Here is a 23,822-nt window from a genome sequence, read left to right as displayed (position 1 = left end):
ATGGTTAGTTCTGCTTTACTACATGTAGGTAGCAGTTTTCATTCAAGGAAGGAAGATGCTGAAAAAACCCATGGAGGGACATTGAATTCTAAAATTAATCCAACTCTTTAACTGCAGTGCAATTAAATTCTTCCACTATATAAACATACAAGATTTTTAGTGTCACTTGTCAGAATAAACATAATCATTTTCAATTTACCGAGATGCCCCCAGATTGCTGTAAGTCTGGTAGATTTGTGGCATCAATGAGGTAGCAGGGGAGGGGGGGCAGTTATACCACCGGAAAAAACAAAATGGTGTCCTTTGTATCTGTAGTTTACATGTGACCCATTTGTCAATCTGGAGTTGACCCTCTATTTCAGTACCCTAATTCTTTTACATTCCAGCCAGTGCTCCGGGTATGTATTATCCTGTCGGTGGGATGCTGTATATAAAAGATCCCTTGCTGCTAATTGGAAAGAGTAGCCTATTGCTTTAAGGTAGCAGGTTTCCGCTATAATTATCTGTATGGTCCGCAACAATGTCCAACACCATATAACCATAAATAAATTGTGATGAGTGTCATTAAATAACACAATCCTTCCTTCATTTGTTTCAATACTGCCAGCTCTATTACAGTGAGTGAAAGAAATAAGGGAACACTTGGTATTGAAAGTAAAGTTAAAGTCTGTTTTGTTTAACGACACTACTAGATCTATTGGATGTCAAACATTTGGTAATTTTGACACAGTCTTAGAGAGGAAACCTGCTACATTTTTCTATTAGTAGCAAGGGATCTTTTATATGCATCATCCCACAGACAGGATAGCACATAAAACGGTCTTTGATATACCAGTTGTAGTGCACTGGCTGGAATGAAAAATATCCCAATGGGCCCACTGACAGAGATCGATCCCAGACCAACCGCACATCAAGCGAATGCTACATCGTGCCCCTCACATGTTTATGGGTTACTTGGTACCCATGGGTCATGACCGCGGAACAACCAACCACATGTCTGTGAATACACTGATCTACAATGCATCAGCCCGTACACGGATGTTTAAGAAAATGAATTCGTACCTCTGACAGTTAAAGTTGCGTTTGCTACTGCCCTTGCTGAGGAGCCTTGGTTGAGGAAGCCCTCACACTTATACATGCCCGAGTCGGAGAGAGCTGGCTTCTTGATGGTCAGCTTGCGCCGGAATGTCGAGAACAGGTAATGTTCTCCCGGGTCTATTCGCTCATCACTGCCACTGGCACTCACTCGGTACCAGTTCATCACCAGCCGGGTTATCGGTCTACAAGGGAAATGTGTCAAGTGTTCATTTTAGGTCAGAGGTTCAAAAAAAAATGTTCACAAAAATTACTTGCCACAGGGCAAGGGCAAATCAGATATTCACTTGCCCCATATATTTTTCTACTTGCCCATACTTCTTAAGGTAACCAATTCTGTTACTGTACTTAATTCACCAGCCGGTTTATGGGTTTACAAGGGAAATGTCTCAAGAGAAAAAACTGTAAAGTATTTCTATCTTGCCTGGTGCATATAAACCTTTTTATGGCCAAATTTATAAAGCCTGTTTTACATGAACACAGGTGTTTAAACATTGTAAATGTATGTGGTTACCTGTGTAAGACATAAACAGACTTTGTAAATTCAGCCCTTAGTGTCTAGACTGTCAGGTCATACAAATCTGTGATTCTGTTGATTGCAGCTATTTTTAATTACTAATTGACGTATTGTAATTTGTTACACATGCCTTCTGCTCAGAAAAAAAATTTATTCATTGCCATTAGTGTTAATTATTGCTAGAAATAGCATGATCTGCAATAAAACACTTTCCAATAAAGTCGACCCCTTTTTTTGTCAGTTCACAATTAGGGGTAACAAATGTGTTGTGATAAATGAAAAGGTGTTAGTTAGCAGACCTCCAACATTATATCTTACCTTGCATTGATGATGCATTCCAGTTCAACTTTATGATCTCCAACATCAGCCAAAGTTGGGACTGGTGCCACTACAACAGTCGGTTGGAGAAAAGAAGTGGAATCATCAAGATCTGAAAATGTAATAGTTTAGGTTTAACTCATCAGGATACTGTAGGGATATACAATTCACACCTAAACTACCCAGATTTAGGTCAGGTCAGGTCCACATTTAGTGCAAGCTGTTTTAGAGCACGCCTGTCATGGGCACAGGTGCCGGCTGTGACCTGCTCCTCTGCCCAGGGCAGGATAGCCAGATTTTATGACTGAATTATTATAAACACAGGGGTGGGGCGTAGCCCAGTGGTAAAGCATCTGCCTGATGTGCAGTCAGTTTAGGATCGATCCCAGTCAGTGAATCCATTGGGCTATTTCTCGTTCCAGCCAGTGCAACACAAAGGTCATGGTGTGTTCTATCCTGTCTGTGGGATCGTGCATATAAAAGATCCCTTGTTACTAGTTGAAAACTGTCAGAAATTATCAAATACAGGAATCCACAAACTGCACAGACAATTGCTGCATTCATGCACAATATAAGCAATTTTAGTCAGCATAACCAATTTACTATTTTTCCTGCATATTTTTTTTTTTTTTTAATTCAGTAACAAATGGTTATGTAAAACAGAATAGGTTATGCAAATTTGGGAGAGGGTGGCATAACCCTTTTAAAGATTATACAAAATTTGAATGTGCTAAGACTGCAAATAATAACAGTAATCCACTTCTTATATTCTGAAATTGCATAGAAAACAGTTATCTGTAACATCCACAAATAGTGGACCATTAAACAGTTATACCATTGCACACCATAACATCCCAATGTGCTTTAATTGCAAATCAATGGGCATTGCATACAGTTACATCCAGCTGTTGCTACACCAACTTCGGTTACTAAGGGCCTTGACGTGCTTCCAATCCATTCCACATCTATATGTGGAAGTTGAAATTCACTTCCAGTTCTGTTCAGTTGTATTTTTTGGTGTGTCAATGGTGATTAACATTAAAACCTTGCTCGTGGTTCGCTTACTATAATTTGCCAACATGCATTATTATTTTTGGGCCTCCATAGTTTTTGGCGAGTTTCAAACCCTGTAAGTACATGAATGAATGAATGAATAATTGAATGAACGAACGAACGAACGAATGTTTGAATGAATGCATGAAAGTTACATTGTTTTGTTAACAACACCACTAGAGCACATTGATTAATTAATCATCGGCTATTGGATGTCAAATATTTGGTAATTATAACTCAAAAATACACATCAGCCAATTTGTATAGTACATTGATGTTCTCCCATGGACTGGTGTACCAACACATAATGTCATGGCAGGGTTTGATTTCAACAGCGGCAAATTGCCCTAATGCCCCAGTTATATGCCTCAAATAATAATAATAAATTATGGTCGCACAGCCAAACTGGCCGTGCCTTATTTCACATGCTACTAACTCGTTATCATACTCAAACACTGCTCCTGAAAGTTGTTTTATTATGAAAACATGAAACGGTCCTCATTTCTTTATTTTGAATGTGTGCTGTTGTGTTATATTAAGATACTTGCTGAAGTCTGCTTTGTTTCCCTGCTTTCTTGTCGTCATGCCCTCAAAAAATCTCCATTGGTCTAGGCCAAATGGCCCTGCCATCTGATTTGCAAAATTTGAGGCCTTTCATGGAATCCAGTTCCAGTTTAAGGTGCCCCAATGTGCATCAAACTGAATTTGGTGTGCCAACAAACAAAAGTCTTCTACATAAAAACCCATGGCTTACAGAGAGGGCAAATGATGTTAAACCATTTAATTATGATCACAAAACATTACATTTGCAACTCTTGGCTGTCAAACAATGTTCCTTTGTTTATGCAATTGTTGGCCTTGATGAAAGAGTATTACATTACTGAGAAACTGGTTTCAAAAATAAATTTGCAAGGGGATGAACATGTAAAAAAGAAAGGTGTCTTTTTATTAGAATATTAGAATCACTTTAAGTGTATCTTTTTAGATTTTGTTTCAGTTTTGAAAAGCTATTCAGTTTTATTTACCTGATTTTTATTTGTGATAATCAAAAAAAAGAAGTTTGTTTTATTTAACGACGCCGCTAGAGCACATTGATCTTTTATCTTATCATCGGCTATTGGACGTCAAACATATGGTCATTCTGACACTGTTTTTTAGAGGAAACCCGGTCGCCACATAGGCTACTCTTTTATGATAGGCAGCAAGGGATCTTTTATTTGCGCTTCCCACAGGCAAGATAGCACAAACCATGGCCTTTGTTGAACCAGTTATGGATCACTGGTCGGTGCAAGTGGTTTACACCTACCCATTGAGCCTTGCGGAGCACTCACTCAGGGTTTGGAGTCGGTATCTGGATTAAAAGTCCCATGCCTCGACTGGGATTCGAACCCAGTACCTACCAGCCTATAGACCGATGGCCTAACCACGACGCCACTGAGGCCGGTTTGTGATAATCAAAGTCATACAGTGAGACCACATAGTCTTTCTCTTTTATTAAACTCATTAATATGTTAATTATATAACAGATAATAAGATTTACTAATATATTGTCTTTGTTGTTTGTTTTTTGTATACTGCTGATAAAATATATAATTATTATTGCAGGCCCTCAGATTTCAAGAAAACGATAGTTTCCAGTACTATGTCGGTAGTGCGTTAGTAAAATCACAGAACCAAAATTTCATTTCCTATGATAATTATATCAATTACAATTATTCAATGAAAATAATATAGACCTATATCTTAATTATTTTTAAAACAGTTTTCAATGGAAATGGAAATGTTTTATTTAACGACTCGCTCAATGCATTTTATTTATGGTTATTTGGTGTCGGACTATATGGTTAAGGACCATACAGATATTGAGAGAGGAAACCCGCTGTCGCCATTTCATGAGCTACTCTTTTCTATTAGCAGCAAGGGATCTTTTATATGTACCATCCCACAGACAGGATAACACATACCACGGCCTTTGATATACTAGTCGTGGTGCACTGACTGGAGCGAGAAATAGCCCAATGGGCCCACCAACGGGGATCAATCCCAGACCGACTGCGCATCAAGCGAACGCTTTACCACTGGGCTACGTCCTGCTCAGTTTCCAATGATCATAAAACATGGAACCAAAAAAGTGTTCCTATGAAATTTGAAATCCTATGGCCTAATATTGTTTGTAAACTATTTATATATTTATATACATTTGTATGCCCATAAACATAGAAACATAAAAATTATAATACTTAAAAAAAAATGTAAAAAGAAAAAAAAATCCTGGCTTTAACTTGCAACATTAAGCCGGCAAGATAGACTGGACATGTTATGACTGGAGTAGACGTAGACGGCGTGTGGGTGTATATACATTTGTATGACAATAAACAAATAAAAATAAAAATTATAATAGTACAAAAAAACATTTTAAAAAGAAAAAACATCCTGGCTTTAACCTGCAACATTAAGCCGGTAAGATAGACTGGACAAGTTACGACTGGAGTAGACGTTGACGGCGTGTGGGTGTATATACATTTGTATGCCAATAAACAAATAAAAATAAAAATTATAATAGTACAAAAAAACATTTGAAAAAGCCCTGGCTCTGACATGCGACATTAAGCCGGTAAGATAGATTGGATATGTTATGACTGGAGTAGACGTTGACGGCGTGTGGGTGTTTATATATTTGTATGCCAATAAACAAATTAAAATTAAAATTAAAACTATAGTACTACAAAAAACATTTTAAAAAGAAAAAAAACCCATGTGTTTGATGGAGTAGATGTTGATGGTGCATGCGTGTATAAATAACAATAAAGAATTATAATAATAATTTTTAAAATCCTGGCTCTAACCTGCGACATTAAGCCGGTAAGATCGACTGGACATGTGATTGTTGGAGTAGACGTTGACGGTGCATGCGTGTATAAATAACAATAAAGAATTATAATAATAATTTTTAAAAAGCCCTGGCTCTAACCTGCGACATTAAGCCGGTAAGATCGACTGATCATGCGATTGTTGGAGTAGACGTTGACGTTGACAGCACGCGCATGGTACTCGTGTCTGGAGTTGGCCACGTTGGCCTCCAGGATCACCAGGTGGTTCAGCAAACTGATGCTGTGGTACTGGTCCTCCGGTCGCAGGGTCGTCGTGCTGTTGTTGGGTTTCTTCTCTATCCAGTCGACAACCGGCGCCGGGATGCTGACGATGGTGGGCAGGTGGATGATGAGTGACCGGCCTTCGTCAACAGATACGTCTATCGGGCCGCCCTGCTCGAACGGTTCCATGTCTGCAGAAAAAGAAAGAAATATCGGTTTAGTAGTACTCTTAACAAACTGTTTTATTTTCATGTTTATATCCAATTGGGGGGGGGGGGGGGGATTTAGCTCAGTCAGTTGAGTACTCGCTTGAGGTGCTTGCGTCATAGGATCGAACCACCTCGGTGGATCCATTCAACTGATTTTCTTTTTCTCTCATTCCAACTTGTGCACCACAAATGGTCAAAGGCTGTGGTATGTGTTTTCCTGTCTGTGGGAAAGTGCATATTAAAGATCCTTTGCAGCTGATGAAAAAATTACTCTATGTCAGAATTACCAAATGTTTGACATCCAACAGCCAATGATTAATTAATCAATGTGCTCTAGTGGTGTTGTTAAACAAAACAAACTTTATATCCAAATCACAGTCTTGGACACACCCCTCTATTATCTGGGTTTTATGTCCAGAACAGGGGTTAACACTTGTTAGTGGTTAAAACTCACTCTTCATGTTATTAATTTACAGTTATTTTCGGGCTTTTATCTGGTTACGGTTCAAGCAGTTGTCTGGGCTGTCTGTCGAGGACAGTGCATGGGTTACTGGTTAGTTAGTTAGTGATAAGTGAGAGAGAAGTTAGTGTAATTAGTAATGAGTAAATCGTCATGAAAGTAAAACTTGATATGTAACAGTCCACAATATGGCTGTACATAAAATTTCAGCTCAATATCTTGAGGCATTGTGAAAAAAAAGGACTGGAAAATTAGATGTGGAACAGATTGACAGACATAAAAAAAAGACACAGACAGACAGACAGACAGAAAGATGGAGAAGAACCCCGTATTGCCCTCCGGTTTAGCCTAGTTGGGGACAAATAAACAATCTCAACAAGAGAATTGCTTGTACAGTGATACACCTCTAAACCGGACACCCTTGGAACCATGGAAAATGTCCGGTTATAAGAGGCAGCCAGTTTGGAGAGGTTATGTTATGTACTGATTATTAAAAAAGGAACCGTGAAAAAAAACCATCTGGTTTAAAGTGAATTGTGGTTACTTACAAGCCACAACGATGATGGCCGGACGGGTGAGCATTCCTCCAAGGATGTTGGACGCGAGACAGCGGTATTCGCCGGCATCGCTGCGCTTGAGGTTCTCGATCTCGTACACGGTCTGCGTCATGTTCTGTCGCAGGAACACCCCATCCTTCAGCCAGCTGTAGAGCGGGGTTGGGATTGCCGTCGCCTGGCATGTCAGTCGCTTGATTGCACCCTCAGGCCGAGGGCTGCCCGCTGAAGGGTGTTCTATTATCTGTTGAGGGGGGTACTGGAAAACTGAAGAAGATAAAGAAAAGTTATTAAATATATATGTAGTGATAGAAAGTTGAAATTATAATACCAGGGAATTATATCCAGGAATTTTTTTAACAAGTTCTATGTCTGATGGGATTGGGAAAATTAGCATGATTTAATCATAATTGAGATTTTGTTTTAAGTCATGCATCATAATTGAGATTGTTTTTTTTAGGCCATGCATCACAATTGAGTTGTTTTTTTTTCGGGTAATGCACAATTATTAAAATAATTTATCAAAACAGACGATTAAAAAAATATTGCAAATTTTCAGTGCCACTTGCTTTTGGGATGGTGTCTATATGTTCAGTACCACAGAATGGATAAATCCCTGAATACGATTAGTATATACATGTGTAGATATTTTATTACATTCAAGTGACATCTTACTTGTTCAAGAGTACACATGGTGGACACGGCCCAAATCAGTCTCTTGTTACTTAACTGGTACAAAATTTGAGCTAAATTATTAAATCCACTATAATATGCAATTTTGTAGCAGGAAAGCATTATATTTGTATAACAACACTTTAGCTCAACTTACATAATGGTTATATTGCAGTAGGAATTATATTATATACTCCCCACATAAAAAAAGCAACTGAAGGTGTTCTTTATAAATATATAATGGTTAGATGTTGGTTGTTATAGTGAGAGAGAAGTCAGTGTGATGACCGTACACCTTCTCACTGAATCATTATATTCGTGATAAAGACTCAGTCCGAGATGGGACTAGAAAGGAATGTTTTATTTAACAATGCACTCAACACATTTTATTTACGGTCATATGGCATCAGACATATGGTTAAGGACCACACAGATTTTGAGAGGAAACCCGCTGTCGCCACTACATGGGCTACTCTTCCGATTAGCAGCAAGGGATCTTTTATTTGCGCTTCCCACAGGCAGGATAGCACAAACCATGGCCTTTGTTGAACCAGTTATGGATCACTGGTCGGTGCAAGTGGTTTACACCTACCCATTGAGCCTTGCGGAGCACTCACTCAGGGTTTGGAGTCGGTATCTGGATTAAAAATCCCATGCCTCGACTGGGATCCGAACCCAGTACCTACCAGCCTGTAGACCGATGGCCTGCCACTATGCCACCGAGGCCGGTGAGAGATGGGACTAGGATGAGCCATCCAATTTAACCCAACACCTACCAGTCTTGGAGGTGATGGCGTCACCACTATAATCTACTGACTGACTGACTTACAGCCAACTTAATCGCATGTAACAGATTTGTCCCCGATCCAGTGTGCTCATGCAATGGTGATGCGACAATCGGCATCAATCGGCGATTCAAAAACTTATCTGTGAAAAGAGTTCAACATGTTGAATGAATCAGGCCCCTAACCCTCAGATACAGATCGCAGTCAAGCTGGCAGGGATAGAAACTAATGCTCACCCTCTCGCCCTAAGTGAATAGATATTGCTTAGGACAAGTACAGTTTAAATGACGATATATTGTCCTCCGAGCTAGTAATTCTGAGTAGATGAGAGCCAAATTGAACATGCACACTGTCAGACTACTTCATTCATTTCAACTTATTTTCATGCTTATATCCAATTAAGGTTCAAGCATGCTGTGCTGGGCACACACCTCAGCTATCTGGGTTGTCTGTCCGGGACAGTAGTTATTAATTGTTAGTGGTTATAGTGACAGAGAAGAGGGTATAATGACCTTACACCTACCCACTGAGTTGTTAAAACTCGCTCTGGGTGAGAGCCGGTACCAGGTTGCGAACATAGTACCTACCAGCCTTATGTCTGATGGTTTAACTACAACGCTATTTCAGTATGATATGTGTTACACTACATACGTATTTAACATGCGTTCCTTAAACCAGCTTGCTAGAACCCACATAGGTTTCATCTTCTCAGGATCAGTGGAACTGGTGACTGTATGTACTTGGGGACTATAGTAACTTTTCATGGCTATTATAGTTCCCCATGCAGGTCAAGGAAAATTGTTCTTAATTTCTAGCCCAGCCTGAGCATGCTTGCAATTTTCTGTGTACAAACTTTACACATCACACAATCATCATGTGATTTCCACCATTTGTGATGTGAATGTAAATTTATTGCGATCCCGATCATCAGGGTCTGGACCCATATTCACAAAACATCGTAAGCCTAGTTTTACACATAAACGTAAATCTACGACTGAAGAGCTATTCACGAAAAAACGAAAACGTAAGTTACGTGTAAAGTTGGACGTAAATATAAGAGTGCCTCCAGTTACAACTAACACTGCACGTAAGTCGTGTACATATAATAAATCAAGCACGATCGCCGTTATTTACTATTATTTACAAAAACTGGCAGCATTTCCAATAATTGAAGCAGATTGCGATGGCGAACGCCCACGGATTTAACATATTTGTGTTGGTGATCGAACGGATGTTTTCGACTCGGCCAATTTCTCCTGAGTTATCTTTTCCTTTTTAAGTAATATCCTCAAGTTCGTACCAAAACGCGGATCCTCACCAATACCAAAATGTCATGTGTCGCCATTCGCGATGTTATTGTTAGCAGAAGTCAAACGAAATTGCGTTTTGCGCATTTGTTATTTACCCAGTAGCCATCGTTTCTAATGGGGTTTTTTTAATTTCTCCGGTGAGAGTGTTAAATCGTGGAGTTACGTCCAACTAAGTTATGACCATCTTTGAGAATAAGGTGCTTCTTGCACATAAACGTATATCTACGGTAGACGTAAGTGCTAGTCGTGGACGTAAATTTACACCTTTTTGTGAATATGGGTCCTGATCTGTGTTTACAATCGCAAGGTTAACATGAGCTAGCCTTTACTGACTGACTGACTAGCTAACTTAGTTGTTTTCTTTCCACTTTACTAACTATACTACTTAATGAATAAATGTCCTATGACATTCCAGCACAAAGAACACACCAGCTATTTCAGTTCAAATTATTTTCGTGATTATATCCAATTAAGGTTCAAGCACGCTGTCCTGGGCACACACCTCAGCTATATCTGGGTATCTGTCCAGGGCAGTGGGTTAGTTAGTGGTTAGTGAGAGAGAAGAGGGTGTAGTGACCTTACACCTACCCATTGAGCCCTTAAGAACTCGCTCTGGGTGGGAGCCGGCACCGGGCTGCGAACTCTGTACCTACCAGCCTTATGTTCGATGGCTTAACCACGACGCCACCAAGGCCGGTCACCAGCTATTGGGTATCAAACAAACAAAAGTTATTACTAGTATATAGAAAAATATAGTGATTAACAGAAACATTTTCAATATACAGTGAAACTCTTCTAAACTGGACACCCTCGAGACCAATTAAAACGTCCAGTTTTAAGAGGTATCCCGTTTAGAGAGGTTTCCTTCTCTACAGTATTTAAAAGGGGGCCGCAAAAAACGTCCGGTATTCAGGGAATTTTTGTTTACAGAGGGTGCATGTGTGTGTGCATGTGTGTGTGCATGCTGGGTGCATGTGTGTGTGTGCATGCATGTGTGCATGTGTGTGCATATGTTCATTCACATATAACTGGCAATAAACTTGTTAATAATGTACATGTATGTACCTTATTTTATTTAGCTGGCCGTCATTAAACACACCGCCATATGGTTTATTGTTCCCAACCCAGTATCGAGGTACACGCAACAATCTAGGTTAAAAGCTTCTTTTTAGGAAGAAATTAAAACACATTTGGTTAGCAAATACACATGTACAACATACATGTACATGTAGGTTAAAGGCATTTTAAAAACATATCTTAAGAAACACATAATTACTTCTTTTTTTAATGTGTTGCAGTAATTTTCACAACTCACTGAGCTTAAAGCAAAATTAAAGTGAATTTTTTCTCTCTATTTTTTTAACGGCTGCATGCATGGCGTCATTAAGTTTAGTCATAACTCCTACATGACATTCACGTACATGCACATTGGTAATTTAAGTGAACTAACTGATAACTGAAAATCAATAACATAATCCTCTTTTGTCCTCACAAGAGAGGGTGTATAGGCCAATATAAATGCCAGGTAAAAACGGTTACTTTATTATTACTTTATGTTACTTTAAAATAGGCAATAAATAACACTACTGGTGATAGATAACATTTACGGTGTAGTGAATATACAGTTACAAATTATTTAGGTATACGATGTTAGAACTTTCAACTCTGGTATCTATAACTGCAAAGGAAAGGCAATGAATATCATTTTAAGAACACCCCAGCATATTTTAACCTGTGGCATATAATCATTAAATATATTTAGACACTGTCAAAACAGGGAGGGAAGGACAGAGAGAGAGAGAGAGAGAGAGAGAGAGAGAGAGAGAGAGAGAGAGAGAGAGAGAGAGAGAGAGAGAGAGAGAGAGAGAGAGAGAGAGAGAGACAGACAGAGAGAGGGAGAGACAGACAGACAGGGGTGAAGAGGAGAGAGGGTGTGTGAGAGAGAGGTGAAGAGAGAAAGAGGTGAGGGGGAGACAGAAAGGGGGGAAGACAAAAAGAGAGTGAGACAGAGACAGAGAGAGATGGAGAAATAGAGAGACAGAGACAGAGAGATAGATAGATAGATAGAGAGAGAGACAGTGGGGAGAGACAAGAGATGGAAAGAAGAAACTACTGCTCCAGACATGGTGTAGTTCAGTGGTAGTGTAATCTGCCTCAGTGGAACCAATATGGTTATTTTCCTATCTCAAACAGTAAAAACCATGACTGCTGTATAACAAAGGCCACAGAATCCTGCCCTTCAGTGAAAAAGCACATGTATATAATAGATCCCTTGCTGCTATTCAGTATAGGACTAGCCTATGTGGCAGGCATGGGTTTCATCTCTCATACCCCAGACCAAATATCTCAATAAACTTTGTTAGATAGCAAAGAGCTAAAAAAATTATTAGATATTGTCCCTTGACAAATTGCACAATCTCATAACATGGTTGTGTATAGCAATAACGTAACTTTTAAAAATGAAAAACAAAAAGGGTAAAATAGTTATAAATACAAAGTCTGTGAAAATAAACTATTTTGAATATTTTACAGACCAAAAATTTATTTTATTTCCACATTTGTCAGTTGCTATTTTTGTTGAGTATTATAGCAACCAAGTACAAGATAAAGTAATAAAAAAACAATTGTAACAGCTTTGAATCCTAAATTTTTTTTTAAAACACTTTAATGTCTTCACACACACACACACACACACACACACACACACACACACACACACACACACACACACACACACACACACACACACACACACACACACTGTGATGTATGTGTATACTGACACACTAGGAAAGTGCTAAGAATGTAGCTGATAAATGTAGATGGTTGTTGCACATAATTGCATGCTATCTTCTTCCAGAGGTCTGCTGAATAGGATTCCCACACAAACCAGAGCCAAGTGTAATGATCATGTTTCCCATTGTTCCCTGATAATGATATACCTCACACTGGCAGTAAAAAGTGGCAAATAAAGGCTGTAAAATCACTGAAATGGCTATTTAGTATACAAGTGCCATCAAATATTATATCAGATGAAAAAATTGTTTTTAACAGCTACCAATAAACAATGGTACATGTACATATATTTATATACATGGAAACATCAAAATGTACTTATTGATCTTGTTGGTTGTTGTTAAATTATGGGGTGGGTGGGTGGGGGGAGAAGGGTTTTTTTTTCCTTCTTTTTGTTTGGTTATTTCTGTTTCTTGTTTTTGTTTAGTATTTTGTTCGGTTGGTTTGGGTTTGTTGTTTGTTTATTGGGGGGGTAGGGGTGGGGAGTGGAATCACAATATTGTATGGCTTTTTAATAAAAGAAATAAATTATTTTATAAATTAGTACAAGTATATAGTTGACACATACATGTATTATACATAAACAAAATCACACTAAAACACTGTACTTTAATTAGAAAATTTGTTTCTAAATTTCATTATTATTCATTAGTACTAACACAACAATGCTATACGACCCCGAGTCACAACCGACACTGCAGAATTATCTCCCCTTGCCGGACGTATGACTCAGGGTCGTATAGCATTGCTGTTGTGCTAGTACAGTAAGTTGAAAAAGACTATACACCATTTACATACCCATACACATGTAAGAACAGTGTATTCAAGTGTGATGCATACATTTTATGTAGTTAATAATGTAGAGAACACAAATTACATGTGCATGTATAATATAATGAGCATTTGTTTTTAATCTGCATGTACAATTATTTGATGTGCATCTACAGGTGGTCTAGATAGTGAGGGAAGGAAGGAAGGAAATGTTTTATTTAAAGACGCACTTAACACATTTTATTTACGGTTATATGGCGTTGGACATATGGTTAAGGACCACATATATATTGAGAGAGGAAACCAGCTGTTGCCAATTCATGGTATTCTTTTCTATTAGCAGCAAGGGATCTTTTATATGCATCATCCCACAGACAAGGTTTTACATACCACAGTCTTTGTTCCACCAGTTGTGGAGCACTGGCTGGAATGAGAAACAGTCCAATGGGTCCACCAACGGGGATCGATCCTAGACTGACCCCGCATCAAGCGAACGTTTTATCACTGGGCTACCAAATCACCGCCCCAGATAGTGAGAGAATACACAAACTGATACAACAAAGGCTAAGTACTCCTGAGAAAATACCGGTAAAGGAACACAGACAGGACAACACATACCATGTCACTTGAAGTACCAGTCAAGAAGCACTGGTTACTGCAACAATAATTCCAATTTTTTAATACAATTTAGTCTGTCAAAAATACATGTACGGTAGGTAAATTGCCATGGAAGTCAAACTTGATCTGTAACAGTACATGGTAAGACTATACCATGGAAGTCAAACTTGATCTGTAACAGTACATGGTAAGACTATACCATGGAAGTCAAACTTGATCTGTAACAGTACATGGTAAGACTATACCATGGAAGTCAAACATGATCTGTAACAGTACATGGTAAGACTATACCATGGAAGTCAAACTTGATCTGACGTAACAGTACATGGTAAGACTATACCATGGAAGTCAAACTTGATCTGTAACAGTACATGGTAAGACTATACCATGGAAGTCAAACTTGATCTGATGTAACAGTACATGGTAAGACTATACCATGGAAGTCAAACATGATCTGTAACAGTACATGGTAAGACTATACCATGGAAGTCAAACTTGATCTGACATAACAGTACATGGTAAGACTATACCATGGAAGTCAAACTTGATCTGACGTAACAGTACATGGTAAGACTATACCATGGAAGTCAAACTTGATCTGACGTAACAGTACATGGTAAGACTATACCATGGAAGTCAAACATGATCTGTAACAGTACATGGTAAGACTATACCATGGAAGTCAAACTTGATCTGACGTAACAGTACATGGTAAGACTATACCATGGAAGTCAAACTTGATCTGACGTAACAGTACATGGTAAGACTATACCATGGAAGTCAAACATGATCTGTAACAGTACATGGTAAGACTATACCATGGAAGTCAAACTTGATCTGACGTAACAGTACATGGTAAGACTATACCATGGAAGTCAAACATGATCTGTAACAGTACATGGTAAGACTATACCATGGAAGTCAAACTTGATCTGACGTAACAGTACATGGTAAGACTATACCATGGAAGTCAAACATGATCTGTAACAGTACATGGTAAGACTATACCATGGAAGTCAAACTTGATCTGACGTAACAGTACATGGTAAGACTATACCATGGAAGTCAAACTTGATCTGACGTAACAGTACATGGTAAGACTATACCATGGAAGTCAAACTTGATCTGACGTAACAGTACATGGTAAGACTATACCATGGAAGTCAAACTTGATCTGACGTAACAGTACATGGTAAGACTATACCATGGAAGTCAAACTTGATCTGTAACAGTACATGGTAAGACTATACATTGTACATGCACATAAAAATTCAGCTCAATATCTTGAGGCATTGTGAAAAAAAGTCCAGAAAACTATATATGTGACAGACAGACACAGACAGACAGACAGACAGACAGACAGACAGAGAGAGAGACAGACAGACAGACAGACAGACAGACAGACACAGACAGACAGACAGACAGACAGAGACGGAATCTATAGTCCCCTCAGTTGGACTGGTAGGGGACTAATAAAATGACTATCAATCAAATGCTAAAATAGTGGGTCAACTTACAGAAGATCCAATAATTTTTAATGATGTCCTCAAAGCTGTTTTTATAGCACAACTACCTGTATATATCTGTTTCTCTTCACAGTAACAACTACATAAATGTGCATTGCTATGGCTACCAAACCAGGTATAGTGTATATACGTGTGTGTACACTTAAATGAGACTGATGAAATTAAACCATAAAAGCCAGTTTCAAGCACACTGGTTAAGCCATCAAGACTAAATCTACTGCTACCTACTGGGTTTGTATCCCGGTACTGGCTAAAATGCAGATTGTAAGAAACTGAATGTTTAATTATCACCACCTCGGCGCATTATAAACTATGGCTATTAGGTTCTAACATACAGAACTTTATACATACAGTTATACATACAGTTATTGTGGCATTTGTCTAAATACATGTATATTGGAAACCTGCCGTTCTATATATCAAGAAAGGAGCAAAAGATTTTTTATATCCAGTTTCCCACAGACATGCAGGACAGTAGTAATATGTTCCAATGATCGATTATAATCCAACAGTGATCAGTTTGACTTTACCAATGTGATGATGAATTATAAAAATCCTTAATCGATGGTGTGAGAAAATATAACAGTTAAAATTAGCCATTTGTACGGTGCTTATCATGGAAAAAAAATTTCAGTATTGCATCGTGATTTGCTACACATGTTTCAAAGATCACTACACAAGTTTCAAACATTAAACAACAGTTGCTAATCAATTTTTAACTGACTAGAAATAATGCTAGTAATCACGATTTTGAATACAAAATGTTAGCCTGCTTATCATTCAAATCATTATGGTCATTTACGGTAATTTTAGCCCATTGTGTAACTGAAAGTTGATCAGTTGGTGCAAACCTATTACAATCGATGATCAATTACAATGAAATTCCAACCAATTCCCAAGACTACAGAACAGTACATACCGGTACTATAACCTTTGACATGCCAGTCATGTCTGGCATGTGGGGAGGAATCTAGATTTTGGTGGCCATCCATAATGTAAAACATATTAAAAAAAAAATCAAACTTGCTTTCAGCAGATTCGACCCCCAAACAACACTCCCCCATCCTGTATATTATATATATTATATATATATATATATATATATATATATATATATATATATATATACACACACACATATATATATATATATACACACATATATATATGCATGCATGCTGGGGTGAGAAAAACCTGCTTCTACTGAGGGTTATATCGATCTAAAAACTCATTGCACCTCAGGCGATTATAAAATAACAAAAAAACACTGAAACACATTGCAAATATTTAGTCAAGACCATGTATTCCCCTTTGGGGCAGGAGTGCTTAAACCGTAATTGAATAGACACAAAAAATAACTACCGTGACACTATAAAACATTACGAAAAGTGTGATGCACACGCAGCTAATAACACGAGAAGGCTTCAAGACACAGACCCGTCCCATCGATCACCTGTCAGTACAACGAAAGACGCCGCGCCACGCCACGCAACAGCAATAATCCATAATTATATCAATATCAGATGGGATGTTACTGTCCGCTATCTTAATCAATCTGTTAGCAGATTATCCAATTACAACTATTTGCAGTCGTCAGTGCAGTAATAGACGGCCACTTGAATCAGTATTTGACCAAATTCGGGTTACAACCACATGTTGTATATATATTTACAGTAATAGACAGTAATGGCAGTATAACAAGACGTTTTGTAGTAGAAAATAGAAAAACAGTATCGGTTAACTATAGTTATGATTTGTTACAATTAAAAGTAATTAAGTGTTTTGCATTGGCAAATTAAAAAACAAATGTCTGTTATGATTTGTCACAATTAATATGGACCTTAATAGCAGTCACAAAGTATTTTGCACTGGTAAATAGAAAAACAGTGTCTGCTATGATTTGTCACAATTAATATAAGCCTTAATTAATTAATTAATAGCAGTAACAAAGTGTTTTGCACTGGCAATTGGAAAAACAGTGTCTTGTTATGATTTATCACAATTAATATGGGCCTTAATAGTAGTAATAAAGTGTTTTTCACTGACAAATAGAAAACCAGTGTCAGTTAGTAATTGACTATAAAACTACATTTATAATGGTGCATCAAATTAAGTAGAATGTCATTATTATACTTAATCTCAGTTCATAACAAACAGTTTTGCACCAGCGATTCAAATGCTGTCAAATATTACTTTGCTGTGATATTAACAAGCTGCATAAAAAGTTCATATACAGGTACAAGTATATATTTTTATACCAGATTAAGTAGTTTATTTATTTTAACCCAGTGACAAGCTGTTTTGCACCAGCAAATAAAACAATGTTAATTATCATTGGGCAATTTGACGTAACTGCAATTCATTTATTAATTTTGTGGGAGATCAACTAGTTATTTACTTTAACCAAGTAACAAGATGTTTAATTTGCACTGGCAAACAGAACAAGAGTGCCATTTATGATTTGCCAATATTGACAAATTGCGTGTGAAACTACAATTATAAATACATGTCGCTCTTGGTCATTAATCAAGTATTTTAGTAAATAAAGTTGAGTGGGTTATATTTATTTACCAGAATAACAAAGCATTTCATCACTGGCAAACAAAACCGGTGTCAACTGCAATTTGTCAATATTGACAACAATGAAGAAGAAGTGTTTTATTTAGCACATTTTCATTACTGTTATACAGCATACAGATAATACAAGAGGAAACCCACTGTTACCACACCGTGGGCCACTCTTTTCCATTAGCAGCAAGGGATCTTTTATATACACCATCCACAGACAAGATGGTACATACCACAGACTTTGTTACACAGTTGTGGAGCATTGACTGGAATGATAAATAACCCAATTGGAAATGTTTTATTTAACGATGCACTCAACACATTTTATTTACGGTTATATGGAGTCGGACATATGGTTTAGGACCACACAGATACAGAGAGAGGAAACCCACTGTCGCCACTTCATGGACTACTCTTTTCGATTAGCAGCATGGGATCTTTTATATGCACCATCCCATAGACAAAATAGCACATACCACAGCCTAGGATGTACCAGTCGTGGTGCACTGGCTGGAGCGAGAAATAGCCCACTGACGGGTATCGATCCCAAACTGACTGTGCATCAAGCGAGTGCTTTACCACTGGGCTACATCTTGCCCCTCCCACCAATGAGGATCAATCCTAGATCAACCACATATACATCAGGTGAGTACTTTATCCTTGGGCTATGTCAGTTAAACCACATATACATCAGGTGAGTACTTTATCATTGGGCTATGTCAGTTAAACCACATATACATCAGGTGAGTACTTTATCATTGGGCTATGTCAGTTAAACCACATATACATCAGGTGAGTACTTTATCATTGGGCTATGTCAGTTAAACCACATATACATCAGGTGAGTACTTTATCATTGGGCTATGTCAGGTGAGTACTTTATCATTGGGCTATGTCAGTTAAACCACATATACATCAGGTGAGTACTTTATCATTGGGCTATGTCAGTTAAACCACATATACATCAGGTGAGTACTTTATCATTGGGCTATGTCAGATAAACCACATATACATCAGGTGAGTACTTTATCATTGGGCTATGTCAGATAAACCACATATACATCAGGTGAGTACTTTATCATTGGGCTATGTCAGTTAAACCACATATACATCAGGTGAGTACTTTATCATTGGGCTATGTCAGATAAACCACATATACATCAGGTGAGTACTTTATCATTGGGCTATGTCAGGTGAGTACTTTATCATTGGGCTATGTCAGTTAAACCACATATACATCAGGTGAGTACTTTATCATTGGGCTACATCAGGTGAGTACTTTATCATTGGGCTATGTCAGTTAAACCACATATACATCAGGTGAGTACTTTATCATTGGGCTACATCAGGTGAGTACTTTATCATTGGGCTATGTCAGGTGAGTACTTTATCATTGGGCTATGTCAGTTAAAACACATATACATCAGGTGAGTACTTTATCATTGGGCTATGTCAGGTGAGTACTTTATCATTGGGCTATGTCAGTTAAACCACATATACATCAGGTGAGTACTTTATCATTGGGCTATGTCAGGTGAGTACTTTATCATTGGGCTATGTCAGGTGAGTACTTTATCCTTGGGCTATGTCAGTTAAACCACATATACATCAGGTGAGTACTTTATCATTGGGCTATGTCAGGTGAGTACTTTATCATTGGGCTATGTCAGTTAAACCACATATACATCAGGTGAGTACTTTATCATTGGGCTATGTCAGGTGAGTACTTTATCATTGGGCTACATCAGGTGAGTACTTTATCCTTGGGCTATGTCAGTTAAACCACATATACATCAGGTGAGTACTTTATCATTGGGCTACATCAGGTGAGTACTTTATCATTGGGCTACATCAGGTGAGTACTTTATCCTTGGGCTATGTCAGTTAAACCACATATACATCAGGTGAGTACTTTATCATTGGGCTACATCAGGTGAGTACTTTATCATTGGGCTACATCAGGTGAGTACTTTATCCTTGGGCTATGTCAGTTAAACCACATATACATCAGGTGAGTACTTTATCATTGGGCTATGTCAGTTAAACCACATATACATCAGGTGAGTACTTTATCATTGGGCTATGTCAGTTAAACCACATATACATCAGGTGAGTACTTTATCATTGGGCTATGTCAGTTAAACCACATATACATCAGGTGAGTACTTTATCATTGGGCTATGTCAGTTAAACCACATATACATCAGGTGAGTACTTTATCATTGGGCTATGTCAGGTGAGTACTTTATCATTGGGCTATGTCAGTTAAACCACATATACATCAGGTGAGTACTTTATCATTGGGCTATGTCAGTTAAACCACATATACATCAGGTGAGTACTTTATCATTGGGCTATGTCAGATAAACCACATATACATCAGGTGAGTACTTTATCATTGGGCTATGTCAGATAAACCACATATACATCAGGTGAGTACTTTATCATTGGGCTATGTCAGTTAAACCACATATACATCAGGTGAGTACTTTATCATTGGGCTATGTCAGATAAACCACATATACATCAGGTGAGTACTTTATCATTGGGCTATGTCAGGTGAGTACTTTATCATTGGGCTATGTCAGTTAAACCACATATACATCAGGTGAGTACTTTATCATTGGGCTATGTCAGTTAAACCACATATACATCAGGTGAGTACTTTATCAATGGGCTATGTCAGTTAAACCACATATACATCAGGTGAGTACTTTATCATTGGGCTATGTCAGATAAACCACATATACATCAGGTGAGTACTTTATCATTGGGCTATGTCAGTTAAACCACATATACATCAGGTGAGTACTTTATCATTGGGCTATGTCAGTTAAACCACATATACATCAGGTGAGTACTTTATCATTGGGCTATGTCAGTTAAACCACATATACATCAGGTGAGTACTTTATCATTGGGCTATGTCAGTTAAACCACATATACATCAGGTGAGTACTTTATCATTGGGCTATGTCAGTTAAACCCAATTCTAGAAATGATTGAGGCAACATCTTGCCCCACCCACCAATGAGGATCAATCCTAGATCAACCACATGTACATCAGGTGAGTACTTTATCATTGGGCTATGTCAGTTAAACCCAATTCTAGAAATGATTGAGGCAACATCTTGCCCCACCCACCAATGAGGATCAATCCTAGATCAACCACATATACATCAGGTGAGTACTTTATCCTTGGGCTATGTCAGTGAAACCACATATACATCAGGTGAGTACTTTATCATTGGGCTATGTCAGTGAAACCACATATACATCAGGTGAGTACTTTATCATTGGGCTATGTCAGTTAAACCACATATACATCAGGTGAGTACTTTATCATTGGGCTATGTCAGTTAAACCACATATACATCAGGTGAGTACTTTATCCTTGGGCTATGTCAGTTAAACCCAATTCTAGAAATGATTGAGGCAATATTTCTTCATATATTAGCTCATATACACCATATACACCCACCACAAAATAAATTTTATCTCAATCAATTCTGATCAGTACTGTTTGTATCAGAAATTCGTAGGATCGGTTATATATCTGCCAATATTAAATTACTAATGTGAAAAGCACTTCTGTTTTAACTACAATGCAGCCTAAAGCATAAATTTATTACTTGGTTTTATATAGTGTTATCCATCATCCAAAACAGATAAGTGTTCCCTCGGTAAATAGAGAATGCTGAATTGAGCAGTGTCTTTCAAACATAAATCATCATGAACGTACTTCTGAACACTTTACTACAACCTCAAATGTATGCCAATCCAGGGCCATACCCTCTCACTTTTTTTTTCTTCTTTTTTTTTCTCCAGAAAATAGCATACACTTATCTCAGGGTTTAGTGTTTCATTTGTTTATAAAAAGTAGCACACCCCCACCCCACCCCAGGATTTTGATCAGGATACGGCCCTGCAATCTACATGACTGTATAGATTTCTGGTCACAAAACAAATAACTGGTTTCCTGGATTTTGCTGCAGGAACCTAAGCTTGTGTTAACTTATTGTCTTCTTTTTCTCCTTACTTTCTTCTTCCACTATCTTCCGTTTGTTTTGTTTTCATGATGTACCGGTAATACATATACTATGATATAGCAGTTGATTGCTTAACAGTATATCCAACTGACGATTTATCATTTCTATATACGTATACATGTATGTATGTAATTAAGTTTATGTGTTTATTTCTATTTTGGGGATGAATTACATCACTATTCAAGGGAGTTAAGCCAAATGTATGTTGCAGTTTCCTCTTGGCCAAAAAACTATTTTAATGCAGGATTTTCTAAATGTTTGTATAAAATTCAAATGGCCGTTATTGGAAATGACATAATACATAATGCTGCCTCTTGATATCTCACTACAACTTGCCAAAACATTTGCTTCTGTCTGGCTTTATTGTTAATTGTATTATGCAGTTATAACCTTTAAAACCGGCCTCGGTGGTGTCGTGGTTAGGCCATCGGTCTACAGGCTGGTAGGTACTGGGTTCGGATCCCAGTCGAGGCATGGGATTTTTAATCCAGATACCGACTCCAAACCCTGAGTGAGTGCTCCACAAGGCTTAATGGGTAGGTGTAAACCACTTGCACCGACCAGTGATCCATAACTGGTTCAACAAAGGCCATGGTTTGTGCTATCCTGCCTGTGGGAAGCACAAATAAAAAATCCCTTGCTGCCTGTCGTAAAAAGAGTAGCCTATGTGGCGACAGCAGGTTTCCTCCAAAAAACAGTGTCAGAATGACCATATGTTTGACGTCCAATAGCCGATGATAAGATAAAAAATCAATGTGCTCTAGTGGCGTCGTTAAATAAAACAAACTTTACTTTTTATAACCTTTAAACATTCAATCCTACGCTGCTGTGTATAAGCTATAGGTAGGAACAGTTGTGTGTGTGTGTTCCGTCTTGGCCATTAAGCATTCAATCCTAGGCTGCTGTGTATAAGCCTATAGGTGGGAACAGTTGTGTGTGTGTGTGTGTGTTCCGTCTTGGCCATTAAGCATTCAATCCTAGGCTGCTGTGTATAAGCCTATAGGTGGGAACAGTTGTGTGTGTGTGTGTTCCGTCTTGGCCATTAAGCATTCAATCCTAGGCTGCTGTGTATAAGCCTATAGGTGGGAACAGTTGTGTGTGTGTGTGTTCCGTCTTGGCCATTAAGCATTCAATCCTAGGCTGCTGTGTATAAGCCTATAGGTGGGAACAGTTGTATGTGTGCCGTCTTGGCCTTTAAACATTCAATCCTAGGCTGCTGTGTATAAGCCTATAGGTGGGAACAGTTGTGTGTGTGTGCTGTCTTGGCCTTTAAACATTCAATCCTAGGCTGCTGTGTATAAGCCTATAGGTGGGAACAGTTGTGTGTGTGTGTGCGGTCTTGGCCTTTAAACATTCAATCTTAGGCTGCTGTGTATAAGCCTATAGGTGGGAACAGTTGTGTGTATGTGCGGTCTTGGCCTTTAAACAA

At 38.2% G+C, this 23,822-nt stretch overlaps 1 protein-coding gene across 2 annotated transcripts in view; it reads right to left on the bottom strand.

Annotated features, from left to right (window-relative positions):
* LOC121379103 (protein sidekick-like) overlaps positions 1-23,822 on the bottom strand; it is a 94,719-nt gene that overhangs the window by 49,842 nt on the left and 21,055 nt on the right. For both annotated transcript variants that reach the window (XM_041507574.1, XM_041507576.1), the window contains exons 2-5: positions 7,293-7,565; positions 5,955-6,266; positions 1,931-2,042; positions 1,063-1,280 (exon numbers count right to left, since the gene is read on the bottom strand). In XM_041507574.1, coding sequence (XP_041363508.1) covers positions 1,063-1,280; positions 1,931-2,042; positions 5,955-6,266; positions 7,293-7,565 — 915 coding nt within the window. The remainder of the gene's footprint in view (positions 1-1,062; positions 1,281-1,930; positions 2,043-5,954; positions 6,267-7,292; positions 7,566-23,822) is intronic.

The sequence above is a fragment of the Gigantopelta aegis genome, chromosome 8, assembly GCF_016097555.1.
Source record: "Gigantopelta aegis isolate Gae_Host chromosome 8, Gae_host_genome, whole genome shotgun sequence".
Classification (NCBI taxonomy): domain Eukaryota; kingdom Metazoa; phylum Mollusca; class Gastropoda; order Neomphalida; family Peltospiridae; genus Gigantopelta; species Gigantopelta aegis.
This window is presented reverse-complemented; position numbering and strand designations above follow the sequence as displayed.